Source organism: Macrotis lagotis, chromosome 1, assembly GCF_037893015.1.
Source record: "Macrotis lagotis isolate mMagLag1 chromosome 1, bilby.v1.9.chrom.fasta, whole genome shotgun sequence".
Lineage (NCBI taxonomy): Eukaryota > Metazoa > Chordata > Mammalia > Peramelemorphia > Peramelidae > Macrotis > Macrotis lagotis.
This window is the reverse complement of record NC_133658.1, coordinates 237,903,717-237,927,016: the sequence shown is the minus strand read 5'-3', so window position 1 is coordinate 237,927,016 and position 23,300 is coordinate 237,903,717. Positions and strand designations below refer to the sequence as shown.

General features: G+C 37.3%; 1 protein-coding gene and 1 long non-coding RNA gene across 3 annotated transcripts in view; one reads left to right on the top strand and one right to left on the bottom strand.

The window, feature by feature from the left end:
• Positions 1 to 3,891, bottom strand: part of LOC141504660 (uncharacterized) — a 98,184-nt gene extending 94,293 nt beyond the window's left edge. For both annotated transcript variants that reach the window (XR_012473445.1, XR_012473446.1), the window contains exon 1: positions 3,237 to 3,891. This is a non-coding gene — a long non-coding RNA (uncharacterized LOC141504660). The remainder of the gene's footprint in view (positions 1 to 3,236) is intronic.
• A 357-nt stretch (positions 3,892 to 4,248) lies between these two features.
• Positions 4,249 to 23,300, top strand: part of PPP1CB (protein phosphatase 1 catalytic subunit beta) — a 62,018-nt gene continuing 42,966 nt past the window's right edge. Inside the window, exon 1 of the mRNA XM_074209797.1 lies at positions 4,249 to 4,605. Within this exon, the coding sequence (XP_074065898.1) occupies positions 4,554 to 4,605 (52 nt within the window). The 5' untranslated portion in view covers positions 4,249 to 4,553. The remainder of the gene's footprint in view (positions 4,606 to 23,300) is intronic.

Sequence of the window (23,300 nt, the reverse complement as noted above, 5' to 3'; positions counted from 1 at the left end):
GACTCCAAGACTGGTGCTTTATCCACTATTCCACCTAGCCACCCCTCCCTGAGCTCTTAAATGTGAATTATCAGGTAAGTCAAACTCCAAGACTGGCACTGCCCAATAAATTTTCTTTCTCTGAATAGAGGATTAGATTCTGGTATCATGAAGCCAGGGACCACAAAATCTCCAACTCATCAACATAGGAAGTTGGGAATATTACCCATAAACTCTTCCTTGTGGTCATATAGGTTAGCATCATAGTTTTTAAGTTCTTCTCTAGTATACCCCATTATTACCACAGCTATTGCTGCCTATCACACTAAGTGGGTGAACATACTCAACTGCTAAAATTTGCTTCTACTTTGTTAGCCATTAACATCTCCTAGCAGACAGATGTGCCTAGGATCCAGGTTTGTTAGACACAGGGGTGTGCTAGAGTCACCTTCAATAACTTGAGAGAACAGATTGTTAAATTTACACTCTGAAATCTATGAATCTACATATCAAGGATCATTTGTTTTGTTGATTGTCTAGACATAAGAAAATGATGGAGAAATGTTAATTATGCTGTTTAAACTTAAAGATTTGTCATTTTGTTTTGTTATCTGAAGAGTCTGATGGTTAAACATTTTCCAATAAATCCCAAGTTACTCCCCTGAAGAAAGGTGAGAGAATAAAAACCAAAAGGACCTGAGGAACTTTGTCAGCTTCAGTTTTATGGACCAGAACAAAGGAGCAGCTAATCCTATAAGTCTATTTTCCCAAGCTTTGGAGTCAACCAGTTCTTCCTAAAGGTGGCCCATAAGAGACATAATCGTCAGTTGTCTTTTATCTTCTAAACAAAGTGCTAATGGATATGTTCATAACTTTTCCGGGAGAGGCCTAGACAAACCAAATAAGGCCTCAAAGGCTTTTGGGTTCCTCGCTATCATTGTTAATATAGCATTACAAGGATACCCTCAAAATCTATTGAAAGAACAGTGGAATCAAAAAAAAACTGTGGGAGATATTGGTACAGTACTGCCCAGTCTGTGAGACTCACATCAAAGAAGGTGTTGTGATTTTTGAGTAAAGCAGAACTGTAGAAGTTCAAAAGAAATTCCAAGGTTGGAAAGTTTAGAGACTTCTCCACTCAAAAAGTTTATATGGACTATTTGTATCCAACTTGTGGTAGAGCTTTCCAAGTTCATATAGGTGGGATCAACCATAGTCAAACACACTAAACCTTGACTCATATTATTTTAGTCCTCTTTGATGAGGAATGACAACAATCAACCAACCAGTTTATTAACATAGTTGTAAATTGACTGATTCCAGAGCCAGCCCCTGTTTCCTTATCTATAAAATGAACATCTTGAACTAGACCAGGGATTTTTAACCTGGAATCCAGGAACTTAATTTTTTTTTTATAACCACATTTTAATATGATTGGTTTCCTTTGTAATCCTATATGTTTTATTTTATGTATTTAGAAACATGGTGTTGAGAGTTCATAATCTTCACCAGATTGCAGAGTTTTTTTGTTGAAGGTTAACAATTCTGAACTAGATCTTTAAGATTTCTGCCAGTCCTAACACCCAACTATTTAATTCAATTCAACATATATTTAGGAAGCATCTATGGTACTGCAAAAAGAGACAAAATGGAATAGTCCCTGGCTTCTAGGAGCTTACATTGTATAGGGAGAAAATGCACAAGTAAATTAAAATACAAAGTCTATGCAAAATAACACAAATAATTTCAAGAGATAGATCATGTATTATCCACAGACATTATTAAGCATCTACTATGTGCAATGTATCTAGATCTTGATTCTAAATCATTACTCAAGAATGCTTCAATTTGATTAAATTTTATTCTGCAAAAGAAAATGTCTTACTTTGTACTTGCTGAAAACTTATTCACATTTTAAAGGTGAGCTGAGTAAGGCAGAGGGGAGACAAAAACAAAATCCCTATCTTCAGGAAGATAACATTCTACCAGGAGATACAATAGGTACACACATATATGGAACCCCAATTCAAGGCTGATGAAAATACTGTACAAGATTGTCCTCTTTGGTAGAGAGAATGATTACTTGGGCTGGGGTTGGTAAGATCATAGAAGAGGAAAGATGTCTTCTTGCTTCCAGTTTTTGAGAGAAGACATTAAAAAATCTAGGCTCTCTTCAGGCAGAGATCCTTAGAAAGAAAAGATTTTTGAAAAGAGATGTCAACGTGTAGAGCAGTCACTGTCTTGATGTGCCCCAGATTTCCAGCTTTCCTCTGTAGAAACTGAGGAATTTCCCCTTAGGATTCTCTTGGTTCAGGGATGGCACTCATTCACTCTGTGTATGGCTTGGTATAGTCTATTCTGATTAACTTCTGAGATTTCTGTTTGTTATATGCTTGAATAAATGTATATATTTGCTGTCCAGTATTTGCCATGATCTTCTGTGTAACTAGTATGTGCTGGGAAGACACACCTTCAGATATAATCATCCTCCTTTAAGGCTATTAACCAAGAAGTAATTTAAGAACAAAGTCATTTCCCCTAAATTGGAGATGTTTAAGGGGTATTGAATTATATTTTCAGTCTCATACCCTCTCTTTTAGAAAACAGAACAAATCGTGGTACCTTCTTCCTTTTAGTCTGGATTCAAAGGTTTCCTTTAGAGGAGGGTAGAAGGAATTTCAGAGATAACAATTCATGATTCCCTGCGAGATGAATTTAGAAAACTCACGTGTAAGTTACATATATATATATATATATATATATATATATATATATACACACACACACACACATATATTTTATGTGGGTACATAGAAAATAAATAAATATAAAATGACCTTTTTTTGGAGGTGGACATGTCAAGAACTATCTAAAATGGGGTTTGAGATGAATCTTGAGAGAAACCAGGGGATTCTAAGAGGTGGGGGGTGAGGAGGAAAGTGCAGATCTGACCTAGGCACAGCTAGGTTATGGAAGAGGATCATGAAGGGGAATAAAACAGGTCGAATGTTTTAAAAGCTTCCAAAATTAAAGACTATAAAAGACAAACAGAAGTTTTATATTTGCTCCTTAGAAGCAGTTCAGAAACCACTGGAGCTTACATCGATATGGTGCGACCTATGCAAGTTTAAGATAACCATCTTGATAGTTCCTCCAGGTCTCAACTCAAACTCCACTTTCTATAGGAAGCTTTCCCTAACACCTCAATTCCAAAGACTTTCCTCTATTTATAGCTTGTTTTGTATATATTTGTTTACCTGTTGTCATCCTCCTCCCATTCGATTGTAAGCTCTCTGAAGGCTGGGGCTACCATCACCTCCTTTTGTAACCCCCCATCACATCGCAGTGCTCGAGGAGGGGAGTGACTACCTAAATTTTTCCCACGGATCAATAAAGAGATCTCCGGCATCTGTCCGCATCAGGAATCCTCCAATGAACACCCCTCCCCCCTTATTTTAAGATAAGGAAAAGGAGACTCAGAGAAGCCAAGTGACTCCTCCAACATCACCCTGGGAACAAAACCCAAATAAACCGGGGCATAAAATATAAATAATATAAATATAAATAAAAGAAATAAAAAATAAATAAAAATAAATAAAAGAAACCCAGGTGTCATCGGGGTTTAGGCTGCTCGGGCCTTTTAGCCTGTCAAAGCCAACATTCGCCAGAGTCCTCCGGGATCCCCAGTTACCACAAAGCCCCGGTTGGTAGACTCGTGATGTCTGAGCGTGCCCGCGCGGCGCGGTCCTTTTGGAAATGGCAATCTTCGTTTCCAGAAGAGGCTAAATTGCGGTTTACTGTTTCCGGTAACTCTAAGTACGGCTGGTTGCTTAGGAAACGAGGGACGGAGACCCAGACTGCAGGGCCACGGGGAGAGGGAAGCGGAGGGCAGGGGAGCGGGCACTGCGCGTGCGCGGCCTCGGGCCCCTGAAGAGCTGAGGGGGAGGGGGAGGGGAGGGGAGGGGGAGGGGGAGAGTTCCCTCGCTTACGTGCGTGTAGCGTAAGAGGACCTTCAGCCGTCACGCAAAACGGCGGCGCCTCTGGGCCGGCCGCGTCGTCGCTGGAGAGTAGGCGCGTGGGAGCGGGAAAGAGGCGAAACTCTAGTGCGCATGCGTAGTGGGAGGGGCGCGATGGGGCGGGGGAGAAGAGTTGCGCCTGCGCAGGAGTAAGCTTGGCCTCGGGGGTGGCGGGCGGCAGGAGCGGGGCTGCGGCTGCGGGTGGGGCTCGGGGCGGCGCGGCCGAGGAGGAGCCTGGAGGCGGCGGCGGCGGCGGCGGCTCGTCCCCTACGCGGCTGCGTTAGTGGGCGCTCCCTCCCTCTCCCCTCCCCCCCGCTTCGGCCTGCCTTATTTAATTATTTATTTCCTGTCTCTCCCCGTGCGGGTCTGTGGGGGGTGGACGCGTCCCGCTCCGTGGGGCGGGGGGGAGGGAACGGGGGAGCCGGGGCCGAGCCCGCTGGGGCGTGATTCGCCCGGGAGCGCGGGCCGCCCGAGCCGTCGTCACCGCGGCCGTCAGCGTCACGACCGCCGAGCAGCCCTTGTTCCCGCGGCCGGGAAGGAGAGTCGAGCGCCGACAAGATGGCGGACGGGGAGCTGAACGTGGACAGCCTCATCACCCGGCTCCTGGAGGGTGAGTGCGGCGGGGCGCGGGGGGCGCCTCCCCGGCGGCGCCGCGGCCTCCCTCGGGCTGGGCGCGCGGGGCTCCGCGGCGGCCGCCTTCCCGCTCGGCCCGGGGCTGGGCCAGGTGTCGGGGCCTGGGGGGGGGCGGCGCGGTTGGAGCGCGGGCCCCTTCCCTCTTCCTTCCCCGCCCCCCACCCCCGGGGGCGGGGAGGGACTCGAGCTCGGGGGTTTGGCGAGAACCCCCGACCCCTATGGAAACGGGGCGATTAGAGGCGCGACCGTGACCTCTGGCGGCTCGGCTCCCTCCGAGCCCGGGCTTCTGCGCGGCTCCCTCCCCGGAAGGTTGCGATCGCCTTTTATTTTCGCACCGCCCGCCCGGGCTCACGGGTCCTGGATAACGAGCTGAAGGGGTTGGGGAGGGCGGAGCAGCCGGATTCCACCTAAATCTCCGAGATTTGGGGCTAGATTTTAGAGTTTGGGGATCCGGAATGAATCCTCCCCCCCCTCTTTTGGACAGACGCGAAAAGAAGTCATTGAAAATCTTAGTGAAGTTGTCCTGTTGGGGTGTGTGACTTTTACCGGATCAAATGAATTCAAGTTAGTTTTGTGCAAATTAATCCTAATTAGTTTTGGGCTGAAATTGGAAAGTAATCTCCCCCTTTTCCTTAAGGATTTCAATGAACATATTTCATTGACCATATTTGTATTCTCCGGGCCATGGAGGTTTTTTCCCCCTTCTATTTTTCCGAAAGGAGTGGTGAAGAAGATTTAAGATTGTTACGAATAAATGTAAAAAGTGAAATCTCCCCTCCCCCCCAGAAAAGTACCCAGAAATCCTCGTAACTAATTGCTTTGTGCATTAGTTAAGAGAAGAAAAACATTTTTGTGAGGATAATCCCCTGTCAGATAATACCAACATGTATAGTAGCATCAACGTTTCTAATTTGCTTCCTAAATTACATGAAAATAGTTGAAGGTGAAGCTGCTTTTGGGAGATAAGCAAAATAAGGTTTATTTCCATTCTTTTTTGAAACGTTTTTTTCAACCTGTTTGTATCTAAAGAACTAATTAGTTCTGGATGTTGTAGCCATTGTGTGATTAAATGTACTAAACCCAGATGTGAAAGTTCATAACAGTTTATTAATTAAATAGGAAACAAAGTTTTACCGTGAACTCTTTGCCTTTTTCCTCTAAACTGTCAGTTATCACTGGGAGGCCCCCTGGTGCCTATAGTAGTAAGTGTTAACTTCTTAACGGACTTCCAACCCTCATGAAAATTTTTCTGAGGATGAAGTCTTTGTATTATAGGGCCTTGATTTAAAGAAAAAAATTCTGTGGAAAGTCTGGAAAGACAGGTGCATCTTCTATAGAAGGTGTTGGCCTATAAAAATGACTCAGCCCTAAGGCAAAGAACTTAATTCCTTGGAATGGTCTGGTTTGTTGATAGCATCATAACATAAATCAGAATCCCCAGATATTCAACTCTGTATATTATTGGGAAAAGAACACTGGAGTCAGAAAACTTGAATTCATCATTTGAAGTTAAAATAATTTTATTAATTCTGGGAGTCCAAGATATTTTAGAGCAACAGTCCTTAATACAGCAAAGAAATACCATTTAATAATTGCTCTGTGATATTGAACAAGGCACTTTACCTTTCTGTGCATCTGCTTTCTTATTTGAAAAATGAAAACATTAATTTTTAAGCTACCTTAGCTCATGCTTTTATGAGGGTCAAATAAGATAAAATGATTTAATCCATTTTTAAAAACATGCTCATACTTTCAGTGAGTTGGTTCATTAAATACATATTATATATATATGATCATATATAATCATAGAATTTATATAATCAAATATTACTGACCTAGAAAAACTTCAGAATTTTGCTGACCTTCCTAGGGAATTTAGGTCTTTCTGACACCATTGGTATGGATTCTGAGATTGGCTTTGGACTTTAGACATATTAATTAACTGAACCTGTGATCTCATTGTTATAGGGAACTTGGATTTAAGTAATTAAAAAAACCTTTTTTTACTTTATTTGTATTCATATATTTTGTTATAGCAAATCACAATTTTTATAATATTTTGTTCATTTGGGTTTTGGGATATCTTTTGAAAATTATTTCCCTATTGGTATGACACTACAGTTATGAAAGTTCATAATGCTTAGGAGTAAAAAGTGAGCAAAAAAGTTTTATTGAGGCTGTTTATATTTGAATGTACACATGTACTTAAATGACTAGTTTAAACTAAACACTTAAATTTCTTTTGTACTTAAACCATTAGAGTATGTTGTAATAGATAAGAGTGGTAGAAAATTTCACCTCTTGAGGTGTTTAACCCTGTTCTAGTCACTTTCTCTGAGCCTCTTTCCTTATCCTTCAGATGAGAAAGTTGGAATCAATGGCCTCCAAAGCCCATCCAGCTCTAGGTAATGTGATTCTAATTTGAAATAAGACTTTGCATTCTCTAGATTGAGATTTGGAATTTCAGTCCTGTTTTTCAAAACAGGAAAAAATCTTTCTCCTGAACTTCAGTTTTCAACTCTTTGTATTGAATATGCCATACATTTTTAAAGTTTCTCCCAAATACAACATATTTGTAAAATTAACTTACAGTATAGCCACAGTCAAGCTTACCAGCTCTGAAGGAAGCATATAAAAAATTTTTGCCTGTGTTTCTACATATAAGAAAAAAAATTTGCCAAATGGTAATTATACTACATAATCTTGATTTTTCTAGTTTTTAACCTAGAATCACCTCTTAAGGTGTTCAACCCTGTTGAAATCAGCATACTTGTAAATGTTTATGGTTTATTTTCTGTGACTTTGTCTATTTTAGAGATTCTTTTTTTTTTTTTTTTGCAAGGCAGTTGGGGTTAAGTAGCTTGCCCAAGGCCACACAGCTAGGCAATTATTAAGTGTCTGAGGCCAGATTTGAACTCAGGTACTCCTGACTCCAAGGCCAGTGCTCTATCTACTGTGCAACCTAGCCACCCCTATTTTAGAGATTCTTGATACCCATCATTGGTGTAATATTTTTCTAAGAGTTTTTTTTTATTTGTTTGTTTGGGGGTCTTTTTTGGCAAGGCAGTGGGGCCTTCCTTGCCCAAGGTCACACAGATAGGTAATTATTAAATGTCTGAGGTCAGATTTGTACTCAGGTCTTCCTGACTCCAGGGCTGGTGCTCTATCTACTGCACCACCTAGCTGCCCCTCAAAGAGCTCTGAAGTCCTCTAGATGGAAGACATTTTTAGTAGGTTACATCTAATGCATATTAACATGCTATTGATGAGCTACTGTGATAGGGCATGTCTTTGGGACATTATAAAAAGGACTATTTTTTTGTTGTCCTGGAATAATAGTTTTAACCATTTAATTCCTGGTGGTGATTCTGTCACCACTCTTAGCACATTTTTTGTAACTATCACAGCAAGAATTCCTTACCTAGGGGCAACCAGGTAGCACAATGGATATAGCACTGACCCTGGAGTCAGGAGGACCTGAGTTCAAATTTGGCCTTATACACTTAATAATTACCTAGCTGGCTGACCTTGGGCAAGTCACTTAATCTCATTGTCTTTAAAAAGAATTCTTTACCTGTGCCTGCTGATTTTATAAATTTTATATACGTATATATCACAGAGTACAACGAGCCCCATTAGAGGATGTTACTATCCATCAAGCCAACTTAGATGCTAATTGACTTGACTTTTTTTTTTTAAAGCCTGATCCATGATTTCATTAATGTAAGGAACCTCCTAGGGAAGAATTTCCTCAACTGATGCAGATCCTATTGTTTCAGTAACCTGAGCACTAAGGAGAAGACTACACTACACCTCCCTAGCACTCCCTCTTACTTTCAGGTCTGACCTGCCAGCAAGTTCCAATTTGTTAAGAATTTTAAAATCTTAGTTTTATTGATATCTTATTTTTAATTTGCATTTATATTACTATGTTCATACCCAACTAGCTATTCCTGTGTAACAAAGAATAAATAAGAGATAACAGGTATTGTCTGCAAACTCAACCAATTCAACAGTCAGTTTCTAATGGTATATGCTGTATTCCTCATCTATTGTTTCCCCCACCTGTGTAATGATGAGAGTGGTGGTGCATTTTTTCCACCTCTTCTTTGCTTTGTACTAGTTCACAAATTCCTTGTCTATACCTTGTATATCACAATAATGTTTCATTACATTCATCCAATTTGTTTAGCCATTTCCTAATTGTGTACAGTTCTTTGCTTCCACATAACCACTGCCATGAATATTCTGGTATATAGGTTACCTTTCTGTCTTTATATCTATGGAGGGAGTATATTATGACTAGCTTCAAGATTTCTAGATCATAAGGTAAGGGCATTTTAGTCACTTTTTAAATATAATTCTTAGTTTTTCAGAATAGTTTGCACAGTTCACAACTTCATCATTAGTATGTTTAGTCTTTTTCTTTTTTTTAATTTTATAAAGGTTTTGAGTTTTACAACCCCCCCATCTTGCTTCCCTTCCCCATCCCTCACAGAAGGCAGTTTTGTCAGTTCCATAGTATGCATTGATCTAAATTGAATGTGATGAGAAAGAAATCATATACTTTTTTATTTTTAGGTTTTTTGCAAGGCAATAGGGTTAAGTGACCGCCCCAAGAAATCACATCCTTAAGGAAGAAATATATAGTATGAGATATAGCAGAATTACATAATAAGAATTTTTTTTAATTAAAGGTAATAGTTATTTAGTCTTCCTAGCTTGTCTTTCTCTAGCTTTTCCCTCATTGATGAGAGATTATTGGTTTGAAGTCATTACTGGACATGGAATTGAAGTATATAGCTTTTTTAAAATTCATTATGTATGCTTAGGATAGTTTTTTTAAGCTTTATAATAAAGTTAAATTTAAACTTGAATACTACAACAAAATTGGCATTGCATAGGAATTTTTCCAAATGGGAGAATAAGTTGTTTATTTTTAACTCAATAGTTTTTATGAGAAAGCTTTTTTATTTTTATTTATTTATTTTTATTTATTTAAGGCAATGGGGTTAAGTGACTAGCCCAAGGTCACACAGCTAGGTGATTATTAAATGTCTGAATTCAGGTCCTCCTGACCCTAGGACCCGTGCTCCATCCACTGTGCTACCTGGTTGCCCCAAAGTTTTTTTTTTTTAAGATAAACCATTGCATTTTCCATCTTGCACCTCATCTCCCCTTCTTCATTTTATGTTTCTTTCATTTTCATTGTTTAATCCTCTAGGATTAAAAATGGCAAACTAAACAATTAAAAATGTGCTTGGAACTTCATTTCTGGATAATGAGGAATGAATTTGAAAATGTAAATAGACTATGCTGAAATCACTTCAAACACTTGTTAACTTTTTTGAGTGTTCAAATTATGGGTTCTTTTTTCCCTTTAAAAAAAGGCTTAATGAAATCTCATTCTTGTAGAAAAAAATGAATTTGCTGATAATATTAGTTCCTTAAGTTGAATGACCAGATTTGGAGAGTCATTGTGGTTTGATATCAATTGGAAGGAGGTCATCGAATGAGCTAGGGAATGGATGGTTGACTCCTTTGATCAGTATTTTGGATGTCCTTACATCAGTCATTTCTCAGCTTCTTTTGTGACAAAGAAAAAGAATTTAAAAAAATAAGCTAAAGAAACTTTTGTAGTACATACAATAATGTATTTTATAAGTCTCCACCTCTTTGCAAAAGAAGAATTATAGTAATTGCTTCTCTATTACCTCATTGATTTTTCTCTAATTTAGAGTTGTTTCCTTTTAATGATAACTTTTCTTCCTCCTAGTTTCTTGAAACTTCACTTAGCAAAATTACCTATCAAGAAAATCCTGTTGGCTTGTCTGTCTCAGATTCAAGTCAGTCATTTTTAGCCAGTAGTCCTATAATCCTTCCATAAAGAATTTTTTCCTCATATTCCCACTTGTAAAAATAATCCTTTAATGGACCTTGATTTAGCATAGTTACTTATATAATATATTCTCACTAGATTATAAACTCTCTATGTCTCCTTAATAAAACTAAGGGGAGAAGGGAGGCTTGCTCTAATGTACTAATTTTGCTGCATTTAGATCAATACCTTGGAATCCTCAGTATGGGAATTCCCTCCACTGAAGCAGTGAAAACAGTGGTCAATACATCAAGATTTATGATTTTTCTTTTCTTCTTTTTTTTTTTTTAGTGTGAGAATTCTAACTTTGATTGAACTACTTTAATGGTCTTACAGGTGTAGGAGCTTCAGAGAGGGGTGTTTTGCCCAGAATCAGACAGCTAGTGAGGGTCAAAAGAAAGGTGGGAACTCAGTTCTCCCCCATCTCAAAATCGTTCTATCTGCTCTCCATTTTTATTTATTGTGCTACACAGAATTTCTCATTAGCAGGTTTAGTTTGCTACGGTCCAGTTCTTAATAATCTTTTATTATTCTACTTTATCTCATTTTGAAGAATTGAATGGAAAATTCCTTATTGATCTAAATTTTAGGTTTACCAGACTTCATACCAGCTAAATAAGGCATCACCACTCCCTTTGTGTCATTTGCTAAAGTACAGAAAAGAAATATCTAACCCTTTCTTGAATATTGAGTTCTCCAGCCTTTAAAAATGACTTAGTTACAGGATTGAAGGGCATAAAGAGATGGTTCCTATAAAAAAATATTTTAAAGTAAATTGACACATATATTACTAGATTTTCATTCAAAATTACTATAAAATTCATAAAATGACTATAAATATACAATTAAAGTTTATATTATGACACTCCTTACAAAAGTAAAGGAGTATTTAAATAATTGAAGATTCACTCTTCCTGCTTACACCAAGATAATATAGTAGGAATGAAATTAATGCCTAAATTGATTTACAAGTTGGGTATTGTGTTAAATAAATTACCATGTAACTATTTTATAGAATTTGAAATTATATCAGTTCATTTGGAAAAATAAAGCATAGTCTCAAGAGAAATTGAGTCAACAGAAACATAAAGCAGTATCTTGACATTGGTCGAAAACTAGAAAATCATAAGCACCTAGCTGCCCCAGGAATATTATAGAGTCCTTTAAAAAAGGTTTTCTGTGTAAATCTAATTGGGAATATTCTTAGCTTCCCCCCCCTTTTTTTTTAGTCCAAAGGAATTGTTTATTTTAAAGCAGGGTTAATTGATGAGTTAAATTTTTTATTCAGGGCTTTAATAACATTTCATATTATTTATTTTATTTTATTTTCCCCTTCAACTCTCTTCCTGACCTATTTTCTCTTTCCTAGGTAGACCATAGAACTGAAAGTATACAGTGGTATAATGGAAAGGGTATTTGGTATAAGAGGACTTGAGTTTGAATCTAGGCCCTACATTCAATATCTTGGGCAAGTTACAACACCTTTCTGACTCAGTTTCCTCATCTGTAAAATCTGGAAATTAGGCTTAGATGACTTCTAAAGGCCCTTCCAACTCTGTGATCCTATTGAGGGAAGGGGTCTATGTTGTATTAAATAGGATTTTTTGTTTTTAATTTCAAAAATGAATGGGGGAGAGAACTATTTCTCGTAAGAACTCTGAAGTTCTTGCTTGTGTATTTTAAGCTAAACATGTTCTGCTCTTTGTCTCTTCAGAATAATTTCTTATGATCCTGAATTAATTCTCAATTTTCTACATTGTTGCTTTTTTGTTTCTAACAGTTACATTTTTGGGGGGCAAGGCGGTGGGTTTAAGTGACTTGCCCAAGGTCATACAGCTAGGTAATTGTTAAGTGTCTGATCAGATTTGAAGTCAGGTCCTCCTGAGTTTAGGGCTGGTGCTCTAACCACCACCTAGCTGCCTCAACAATTACTTTCAAAAACTGAAATGTGGTCATCAAATGACACTCAAAAAAAATCCACTTGTTTAAAATGATGCCTTGGAATTTAACCTTCCCAGATTTGATCTCATTCTAAAAATGAATTTATTTTTTAAAGTGAATAATATGGAGATTTTATTCAACTCAGCACTTCCTGAACCCCTGTATTGAGCCTAACATATAATTCCCAAATTATCTGCTATTAGGTACTCCATAATTACTTGTTATTTAACTGTCATTCTCCCATTCTTGCCTTGTTGGTAAGAACTTGGTGATCTTTCAAAGAATAAACCAAAAAGCAAGCATTTGTTTAAAAATTTTAATGTTGACCATAATGCCAGTTTGTAGTTCTGCCTAGAAGTAAAGAAGTAAATAAATTATTTGTCACTAATAAGTAGTTTACATTTTACTTAGCTAACTAGAATACTTTTCCAGCCAGCTAAGCCAATGTCTCAAGCTTTAAAGTCTTACCTGTTTTTCTCTTTTCTGTTTTCTTTGCTACCCATTCACCTCTCCACTATTTTATCTTCCTTTTCACCCTCTTTTTTTCATTCTTGTTCCTGTTTACCTACACTTCAGTCTACAAAAAAGATGATATATGACATTGAACTTCTATTGCATACCCTTTATTAAATTTAATGCAAGAGTAACAAAATTGCCCTGATTATCCATAATTCCTTTTTTTTTTTACTCTTAAAAACTTTTTCTTCAGAGCAGAAATCCCTCCAATTTAAAGTCCTGGATAAATGTATATAGCAACTTTTTATACAACCCTAATTTATTTAGTATTCTACTCTCCACAGTAATGATTCCAAACCCTGTCTCTTAACCTCCTTATCCCTTTATTGACCCCCTTTTAGGGTTATTCGTGTCCCCCAAAAGGCCATTCACCCAAAACTCTCTCTTCTCATCACACCTTACTCATATATCTTTGCCTATCCTTCACCCCTGTCTCTGAAGAGAGGTGGTCCTTCTGTTTGTCAAATCTTAACACTTCTACTTTGATCCCATCTTCTCCAGCAGATTGCCTAAACCATTATTACTTTCTCTTATCTTCAAGCTCTTTGTCTACTAATTCTTTCCCAGATGTTTGCAAATTTGCCTATCCTCAAAAAAAAAAACAATCCCCAAATCCTTACTTGACTCAAGATCATCTTTTGCCCTCATCCTTTATCCTTGTCTAGGCTAAATTCTTTTAGAAAGACAACTTACTGGGGAGTCTAGATGGCACAGTGGATAGAGTACTGGCCTTGGAGTCAGGAGTACCTGGGTTCAAATCTGGCCTCAGACACTTAATAATTACCTAGCCGTGTGGCCTTGGGCAACTACTTAACCCCATTTGCCTTGAAAAATCTAAAAAAAACAAAAACAAAAAAAAAAGAAAGCTTATTCTTAGTACCTCCACTTTTCCCCTCTTATTCTCCTCCAACTTGCAGTTTGATTTCTGATTTCATTCAACTGAAACTTCTCTCTCTAAAGTTCTTTTTATTTATTTATTTATTTTTGCAAGGCAAACGGGGTTAAGTGGCTTGCCCAAGGCCACACGGCTAGGTAATTATTAAGTGTCTGAGGTCCGATTTGAACCCAGATACTCCTGACTCCAGGGCCAGTGCTTTATCCACTACGCCACCTAGCCGCCCCTAAAGTTCTTAGTAATCTCTAACATTGACCCCAGCAGCAGTCAACATAGCTGATGACCTTCTCCTGCATACTCTTTACTTTTGGGATTTTTATGACTTTTTCTTCTACTTATCCTTTCTGATCTCTCCTCAGTCTCCTTTGCTAAATCTTCATCTATGGTCATATGACCCACTGGATGTAGCTGTCCCCTCCAAGTCTGTCCAGACCATTCTTTATTTCTTTCTCTATTCACAAACACTCATGTTTTCAATTATCATCTTCATGTATTTAATTTCCAGGTTTATATATCCAACTTTAGTTTCAGCATCTGCCTTTAGGATATTACTTACTGTTAAAAATCAAGAATTACTGAAGGAAGAATCCTTAGGTAATTTAAAATTTTAAGTAATTTTACCATTGAAAACTGTGGCAAACTCCTTTGGTTAAAAGTTTCAGTAAAAATTAATAATATTCCTAGAAGAGAATCTGTCATTCTATTAATAAACAAATAGGTTTTTTAAAAATTCATAATATCTACTAACTGCAGATCCCAGATATGGTAAGCTATGTTAATCTACTCTTAAATCTCATGCCAAATGCTCTCCCCCAAAATGACAATGCCTAGAACTGAAAGTCCATTGCTCTGAAACCAATGTTGTTTCTATCCTTAAATGATTCTCAACCAAGTCGACTTTCTAGACTGATGACTGTATAACTCTGGTTTTGTTTTTTCTTAGTAAATGGGACTGAGACTGTCAAGGTTAATGAAATTGCTAAGATTTCAGTGTCAAACTGGCTCTCAAATTTCCCCTCCATACAAATTTTAGATGTTAGGACATAATTTAAGGAGATGTTATTTGAATGAAATAGATTTATAACATTTTCTTATAAAACGTTCTTTTTTTGATACCTTTTGTTTCTCCTTTGTAGCAAAAAAAATGCTACAAAACCAACTAACATACCCAGAGACTGGAATAAATAAGTGCTCCTTCCAGCGGTAGAACTGTAATCCTTTCCTTCTCTAACCTTAACAATGAATGGGAGAAATAGATTATCTTAAATTCTTCTCTGAGAGCAATTTTGATATATTATAATGAATCAACAGACATTTATTAAGCTATTATATGCCAAGCACTGTGCTGGGAATACAAAAAGATAGTCTCTGTCCTGTAGAAGCTCACATTCTAATGGGAAGAATACAAGCAAATAAAAAAAGCCTTTTATGGAATAAACAGGACATAAGTAAAAGAAGGAAGGCACTAGAATTAAGAAAGGTTGGAAAAGACTTCCTATAAACGGTGAGGTTTTAGTGAGACATCATGGAAGTCAGGGATGTGAGGAGACAGATGAAAAAGGAAAACATTCCAGGCATGGAGAACAGCCAGAGAAAATGCCCAGAGCCCAGAAGTGGAGTGTCCTCTTTTTGTAATTTAAGGAGGCTTGGTATCATTGGATTGAAGAATATGTCATAGGGGTTGTTTAGGTTGTAAAAAGATTGGAAGGGTTGGGTGCCCATCAAACTGAGGATTTTGTATTTGAATCATCGGAAACCACTGGAGTTTGAGTTGTCATGAGGTTTGAGGGTCATGTGGTTGAATCTAAACTTTAGGAAATTTACTTTGGCTGACAAATAGGGGATGGATTGAAGGGCAAAGATTTGTGGCAGACTGATCTACCAACAGGCTATTGCAGCAGTGGCAGTATGTGGAGATGAGGGCCTTCTTCGAAGTGGTTGCAGTGTTAGAGAAAGAGAATAGAATACATTCAGGAGATAAAAAAGTGAAATCGACTGGCCTTGATTACAGATTGAATATATGGGGAATGAGAGACAATGAGAGGTTGGAACACCTGGGTTTGGGAGCCTAAGGGATTGGAATGATAGGGATGCCCCAGACTGTAACTGAGCAGCTCTGAAGGGAAGGGAATTTAGGAGGAAAGATCATGAGTTCAGTTTAAATATATTGAGTTTAAGATGTCTACTGGATATTCAGTTTGAGATGTCTGAAAAGAATTAAAAGATGTGACACTAGAGGTCATTGGGAGAGTTTAGGACAGATGAGATAGATTTGAGAATCATCAGTAAAGAGATGGTTATTAAATTTTTGAAAGCTAATGATCACCAAGTAAGGCAGAATAGAGGGAATGTAATATCTGTTCATATAAAATTTTACATGTTTCTCTAGATTCTTCATTATTTCATTTTTTGTAAAGCCTCAATAATATGCTATAACATTCATCATAATTTTTAACAATCTCAGTTGATTGGTGTCTATATAGTTTCCAGGATGGTAGGTGCTATTATTGGGCCCCATTTTACAGTTGAGGAAAAAAGAAGCAAACTTGCCCAAAGTTACATAGCCAGTTAAAATCAGGACAGATTTCAACTCGGATGTTACTCTTTAGTTTAAATGCTTCTCCATTAGATTATAAACTCCCTGAGAGCAGACTGTCTTGCCTATTTTTGAATCTCCAACATTTGGCACAATATCTGGCACATAAGTAGGTCTTGTTTTTCAGTTGTGTCTGACACTTTGTGACCCCGTTTTCCTGGCAAAGATACTGGAGTGGTTTGCCCTTACAGATGAGGAAACTGAGACAGAAATAAGTGACTTGCCCAGGTTCAGTCAGCTAGCCTAGATTCACACTCACTGAGGAATGAATCTTCCAGATTCTGAACCTAGTGCTGTATCTTCACTTTATCTGTCCTGTAATAAGAAAATAATTGATGTTCATTGGTTGATTTATTTTAGTCCCAGTACCTGTCTGATTACATGTGATTTTTGTGCAGATTAAGATAGTTTCTTTTTCCTGGTATATAGAAATTGTTTTATATACAAAAATGATATTTTTAATTGATCATAAGGTAAAAAAAAAGATTTAGAACTTGAAGAAATCTTCCAGGTCATCTAGTTTAACCTCCTCATTTTATAGGTGAGAAACTGAGATTGAATGAGTTTATAATCCTCTTGACTCCAAATGTAGTCTGTACAAGGCTTTTTTTAAAAGGGTGATTTTTCTAGATGAAAGATGGGTATCCAGAGGAAGTACCACTTTTGGCTAAAGTAGGATTCTTACCATTTTTTGTGTTGTGTTGCCCTTGGCCCTTTAATGAAACTTACATATCCCTTCTCAGAATATTTTTAAATGTGTAAAATGCATAGTATTACCAAAGAAACTAATTTTATTGAAATAAAGTTATCAAAAAATTTTTAAACTCATTGACCCCAGGTTAAGAACCTAGAAAGGAACGGCTTAATATTGAAAAAGGAAAATATATGTGCTTAACAGAATGCCATAATAACTGCTCTTTAATTTCACTTAAAGAGGTCATATGCAAATATTCAATTGTTTAAGCTTTTTTTGTTTCTAAGCTAGAAATCAGTCACAATTGTTAACATTTGTACATTGCTTTATACTTCTCTCCCAAACAACTCATGAGGTGATTGAGACAAGTATCCCTTCAACTTTATAAGGAAAGGGAGACTCAAGAGTTTTAAGTAATTTCCTCAAGGTCATATAATTAGAAATAAATAGTCACACAATCAGTATTTTTCTACTTTACCATATACTATTTGTTTTTTATGACCCAAATTTATGTAAATTTTAATTCAGTTCAATAGATACTAAAAGCCTATTGGCGCGGTGTCTAGGTGGCACATTGGAGATAGAGCACTGGCCCTGGAGCCGGGAGTACCTGGGTTCAAATCCGGCCATAGACACTTAATAATTACCTAGCTGTGTGGCCTTGGCCAAGCCACTTAACCCCATTTGCCTTATTTAAAATAAAAAAGCCTATTAGGAGGACAGCTCAGTGGTGCATTGGGTAGAATACTGGCCCTGGGTCAGGAGGACCTGAATTCAAATGTGGCCTCAGACATTTAATAATTATCTAGCTATCTGATCTTGGGCAAGCCACTTAACTCTATTGCCTTGTAAAAACAAAAACACCAAACAAAAGTCTATTAGGTACTAGGTACAAAGACATTGTATTAGGTCCTGGGGACACAATCTAATAAAACTAACCAACTACTAGGTCTCAAAGTGTATTTAATCTAATGCAGATTAGGATAAGACAAATGCAGAAAAAAATATGAATACAGACAAAAACTGTGCTACTAGGAAGAATGGAACATGCAAAGGATAGGTCTAGTCAATGTTATCTGGGAAGAAATGTCACCTTAGTAGGCCCAGGGAAGGAACTACCATGTGGAATATATTCCAGACATAGGGAGTTGTAAGAATAAAGTTGAAGAGCAAGGAAAAGTCAAAATGGGAATGAGGAAGAGAAGGAAGGTAGCCTGGTTTGACTACCACAAGGTTTATATGAAAGGGAGGGAGGGAGTAAGTTATAGCTACAAAGGTAGATTGAATCTCTTGAATGCCAGGATCAAGAATTTATATTTAATTTGGTTCACAATAGGGAAGCAGAAAACAGTTTTCAGTAGAGGGAAACAATGCTCAGCCCTTTTTTGAGGAACAATAAGTAGAATAAATTTTTAAGGCAGGAAGACCATTTAGGCAAAAGAGATGAGGGTGTAGTGGGTATTGAGGAAAGCAGCCAGATACACTGAACTTTTTTTTTTTTTTTTTAAGTTTTTTGCAAGGCAAATGGGGTTAAGTGGCTTGCCTAAGGCCACACAGCTAGGTAATTATTAAGTGTCTGAGATGTATTTGAACCCAAGTACTCCTGACTCCAGGGCCGGTGCTTTATCCACTGAGCCACCTAGCTGCCCCTTACAAGGAACTATTGATTGAGACAGAAACTTCAGAATTTGGCAACTGTTAAGACAATGGTTTTAAAGTGTTTTGTAAGCCTTAAAACATTATATAATTGCTAACTTTTATTATTCCTCTTTCTCTTTAATTTCAGAACATTCTGAGGAATCCATAGGCTTTACCAAATTGGCAAGAATGGGCCTTGACGCAAAAAAAAAATTCAGAAACCCTCCTTTAGATATCCTCACTTTATATTAATCTGAAACTTCCAATTTGATGTATTAAATTCCCTGCTTTTGTGATTTGACCTTTTTAATTGTACTTAAATTTTTTCCCTTTGTTTTTTCATCAACAAGGGCATTTTAAAAATTGTGGATGGATTAGTTTCCATGAAGTACTTAGAAAAAAAACAAAATAAGCCAAACCAAATTGCAGAAATAGGTTATCTGAGAAGTCTTCAGAGTAATATAAATCAATTAAACAGATATTTCTTTGCATCTATTATGTTCTGGAGGCAGTGTGATGATAGAGAGCTGGTCACAGAGGCTGGAAGACCTCAGTTTCACAATCAACACATTGGCTGTATGATCCTGGGCAAGCAAATACCTTTTTCAGCGCTCTCTACAACTCTCTAGTTTGCAGAGGAAGTTCTACCTTCCTTTGGTTGAGAGAGTTTTCTACCCAGATGAAATCACGGATCTAGATTCTATTCCTGTCCTGTATTCTAGATGCTGGGGATACAGAGACATCAGGAGTCTCACAATGTACGTGTCATATGTATCATTAGATGAAGAAGGTATTTGACAGTATCCTTATGCCATCTTTGTGTAAAGATGTGTCATAAGCAATAATACGAGTGTGTTGATTCAGAACTGGGTGTATACTTGGCAGAAGGGACTCTAATGACACCTTCAAGGATTTGTGTATAACCTAGTATATTTTTATCAGTGACTCCGATAAAATCTTTAGTTTAACAAATTTACAGATGACACAAAACTAGTAGTGTTGCCCACTACTTGTCAAGATCTGCAAAGATCTTGACAAGCTAGACTAAGCAAGACCAATCCTTTAAGTTGAAATTTAATAGAAATAAATGTCTTAACATTTGCTTTTTATAAATCAACTTCCCAATTGTATGACTGTGTAGCAAGTACCTTTTTATTAAGGTTTTTTTGCAAGGCAAATGGGGTTAAGTGGCTTGCCCAAGGCCACACAGCTAGGTAATTATTAAGTGTCTGAGACCGGATTTGAACCCAGGGTACTCCTGACTCCAAGGCCGGTGCTTTATCCACTGCCACCTAGCCGCCCCTTAGCAAGTATTTTTCAAACAAGTTTGAGAATGTGAACAGCCTGGAAAGTTAGTGTGATATTAGGATTCATTAAGAAAGATAGGATCTTGGGATAAGGTGGTGATATTCTTACCATTTCTACTTGAATCAGACCACAATTGGAGTAATGTTTGGTTCTTAATGTTATAAAAAAGACCTTTTTCACTTCTTAGTGAAAAGGCTAGATTTTGCAGTTCTGTTAAAAAATCACCTCCTGGGGCGGCTAGGTAGTGTAGTGGATAAAGCACCGGCCTTGGAGTCAGGAGTACCTGGGTTCAAATCCGGTCTCACACACTTAATAATTACCTAGCTGTGTGGCCTTGGCCAAGCCACTTAACCCCATTGCCTTGCAAAAGAAAAAAAAATCACCTCCTGGCATTTGAAGTCTCAAACCTGGCTTTCTATGTATAGTTCAACATGCCCACCGCATGAACCCTTATGTTCTAGCCAAACTTGCCTACTCTTGATATTCAGTATCCAATTCCCACCTCCATTCATTCTACTCCCCCCTCCCCATCTCTACCTCTTGAAGTTCCTGGGTCCCTTCAAGGTTTGGTTTTCAGTTTGTACCACCTCTGCAAAGAATAAAACCTATCATACTAGGGGGCACAGTCTCCAACATTTAGTTGATGTGTGATCATGAGCAAGTCACTTTCCCTGTTTCTTCAGCTGTAAACTGGAAATAGTAATTGGCTCTTATCTCAGGGTCAGATGAAATCTTTATAAAGTGCTTCAAATAGTGCCTGACACACAATAAATGATATAGAATGCACCCCAACATTACTTTGTATTTAATTGTGTGTGTGTGTGTGTCTGTGTGTCTGTGTCTGTGTGTGTATGTTGTATTCCTCAGTAGAATATAAGGTTATGGAGAAAAGAGAATTTAATCTCGGTATCTCTTTTCTTATTGATTTGCATATAGTAGGCACTTAGTGAATTGACTTAAGAGAACATCCATACCTGTGCAACCAGGATTCATATGAAGACCTGTTAAAGAAATTGAATATTTTCCTGGGGCTGAGAATAGGGGGAAGCCTGACATGACAACTGCCTTTAAATGTTTAAAAGGCTGCCATGTGGAATAGGGATTAGACTTGTTCTTCTTGGTAGAACTAAGAGTCAATGGGAGTCAATTACAAAGGGAAAATTTAGGATTGTTTTTAAGAAAAACTTAACAATAAAACCATCCTAAAACCAAAAATGGACTGCTCAGCAGGTAATGAATTTTCTCTCTTTGGAGAAGTTTTTTAAAGGCTCACGGCCACCACATATACATACATAGATATAGATATAGATATACACACACATATATCACCTTGTGATATATTGAATGCTCTTAGGTTTAAACTCATTACCATGTGGAGTGAATTCTGGGAATCTTACTCTGAAAAGCCAACCAGGGCGGCTAGGTGGCACAGTGGATAAAGCACCAGCCCTGGAGTCAGGAGTACCGGGGTTCAAATCTGTTCTCAGACACTTTAATAATTACCTAGCTGTGTGGCCTTGGGCAAGCCACTTAACCCCATTGCCTTGACAAAAATGTAAAAAAAAAGCCAACCAGCTTTTATTTTTTTTAAATAGATCAATTTATTTTATAGTTGTGGCATAACCTTTTTTCCCCTAGAGAAATGTGTAGGAATTTGTAGGATTTTGAATCTTAACTGATAGCCTAAGAATTTTAAGCATTATTTTTGCTGTTTCTATGAACCACTCTTTCTCCCAAACTTAATATAAATTCTTGTATCCATATTGATTTAGGAAAAAAATGGAAAGATTGGCTTCCATCAAGTTTGTTTTTAAATAAGCCTTTTTTATGGAGATTATAGATGAGATTATTTTAGTCAAATCCATCACAGATGTGGTTATTTAAAAAGAATCATGGCAGCACCATTGAGTACTGCATGTTCTAATTTAGTATACTATATTTGGCTATTATTTAGAAAGGTTGGATTTCATGTTGAAACAACAGCATAGAAATATAGTAATCCACCTCAAACCAAAGAAAAGCATCCACCTTGGCATAATATGGATTTGGTTCATAGAAAAGTGAAACTGGAAGAAACTTTAGAGATTAGATAAGGAAAATGAGACTCTTAAAAAATTATGCCTGGTGATTGACTCAAACAATAAGAATGACAATCCTAGTATTAGAATTTATGCCTGCTAACTCCAAGTCTAGTATTCATAATTAATTTTAATATGTAAACATTTGATGCAATGCATGTTTTCCAAATAACAAATTTTGTTGTGCTTATAATATGTTTGGAAATGTTATTTAAAAAAATACTGACATACTTTACCATTAGTCATGGATAAGTGGATTTCTGAAGACCACATGGATAGCTCATATTGAAATGCTTCTTGCTATCAGTTTAGGTTCTCTTTCTTGAAATATATATTGCAATTCTTCTCAGCCTGACCTTTTAAGAGCCACTTCCACTGTCCACTGTTTTTGACCTATAAGTAAACTTATTTGTTTCAACCTTACAAATACTAGTAAAGGTGAAAGCACTTTTAAAAAAACAACCTTTTGTTCAGTGAAAATCAAGTTGAGACTTGAGGCCTTTGTTTCTTGCTATAGTATTTGGAATTAAAATCTCATGGACTTCTGATTGTGTGAGTCTTTTCATTACATTGAGGAATGTATTGAAAATTTCTTTGTTTCCCTATTTTAAAAGATAATGATTTGTAAAGTATTGTTCTATCTTCCCTAACAACAGGAACTGGAAATATTAAAAAAAAAAACAATAACACTGGATTAAACAAAATTGAATATGCTCTGTCCTGAAAAATTCCTCCAGTAAAATGCCATGTGTATAGTATGTACTTACTTGCTTTTAACGAAAATTATTTCCAAGAAAAATTTAGTCTTTATTATGCTTGTTTCCAATTGAGTAAAACTTTGGGATTTAAATGTATGTTATATCTTTGGTCCTTTAAAAACTCTAGAGTCAAACTGTCAAGAGTTCATCTTGTCTTTGCCACTATGTGATTAAAAATGAGTCATATAACCTTTCTGGCCCTTAATTTTCTCATCTGTTAAAAATGAGGTGATTAAACTAGCTATTCCTTTTTCAGCTCCAACATTTAATAACCTTATCATTATAAGCATATGTATATATATACTACATGTATAGATAAATAATCTATAGTATACTAGTACTAAATTAGAACTCTATGTGGACTGAAACT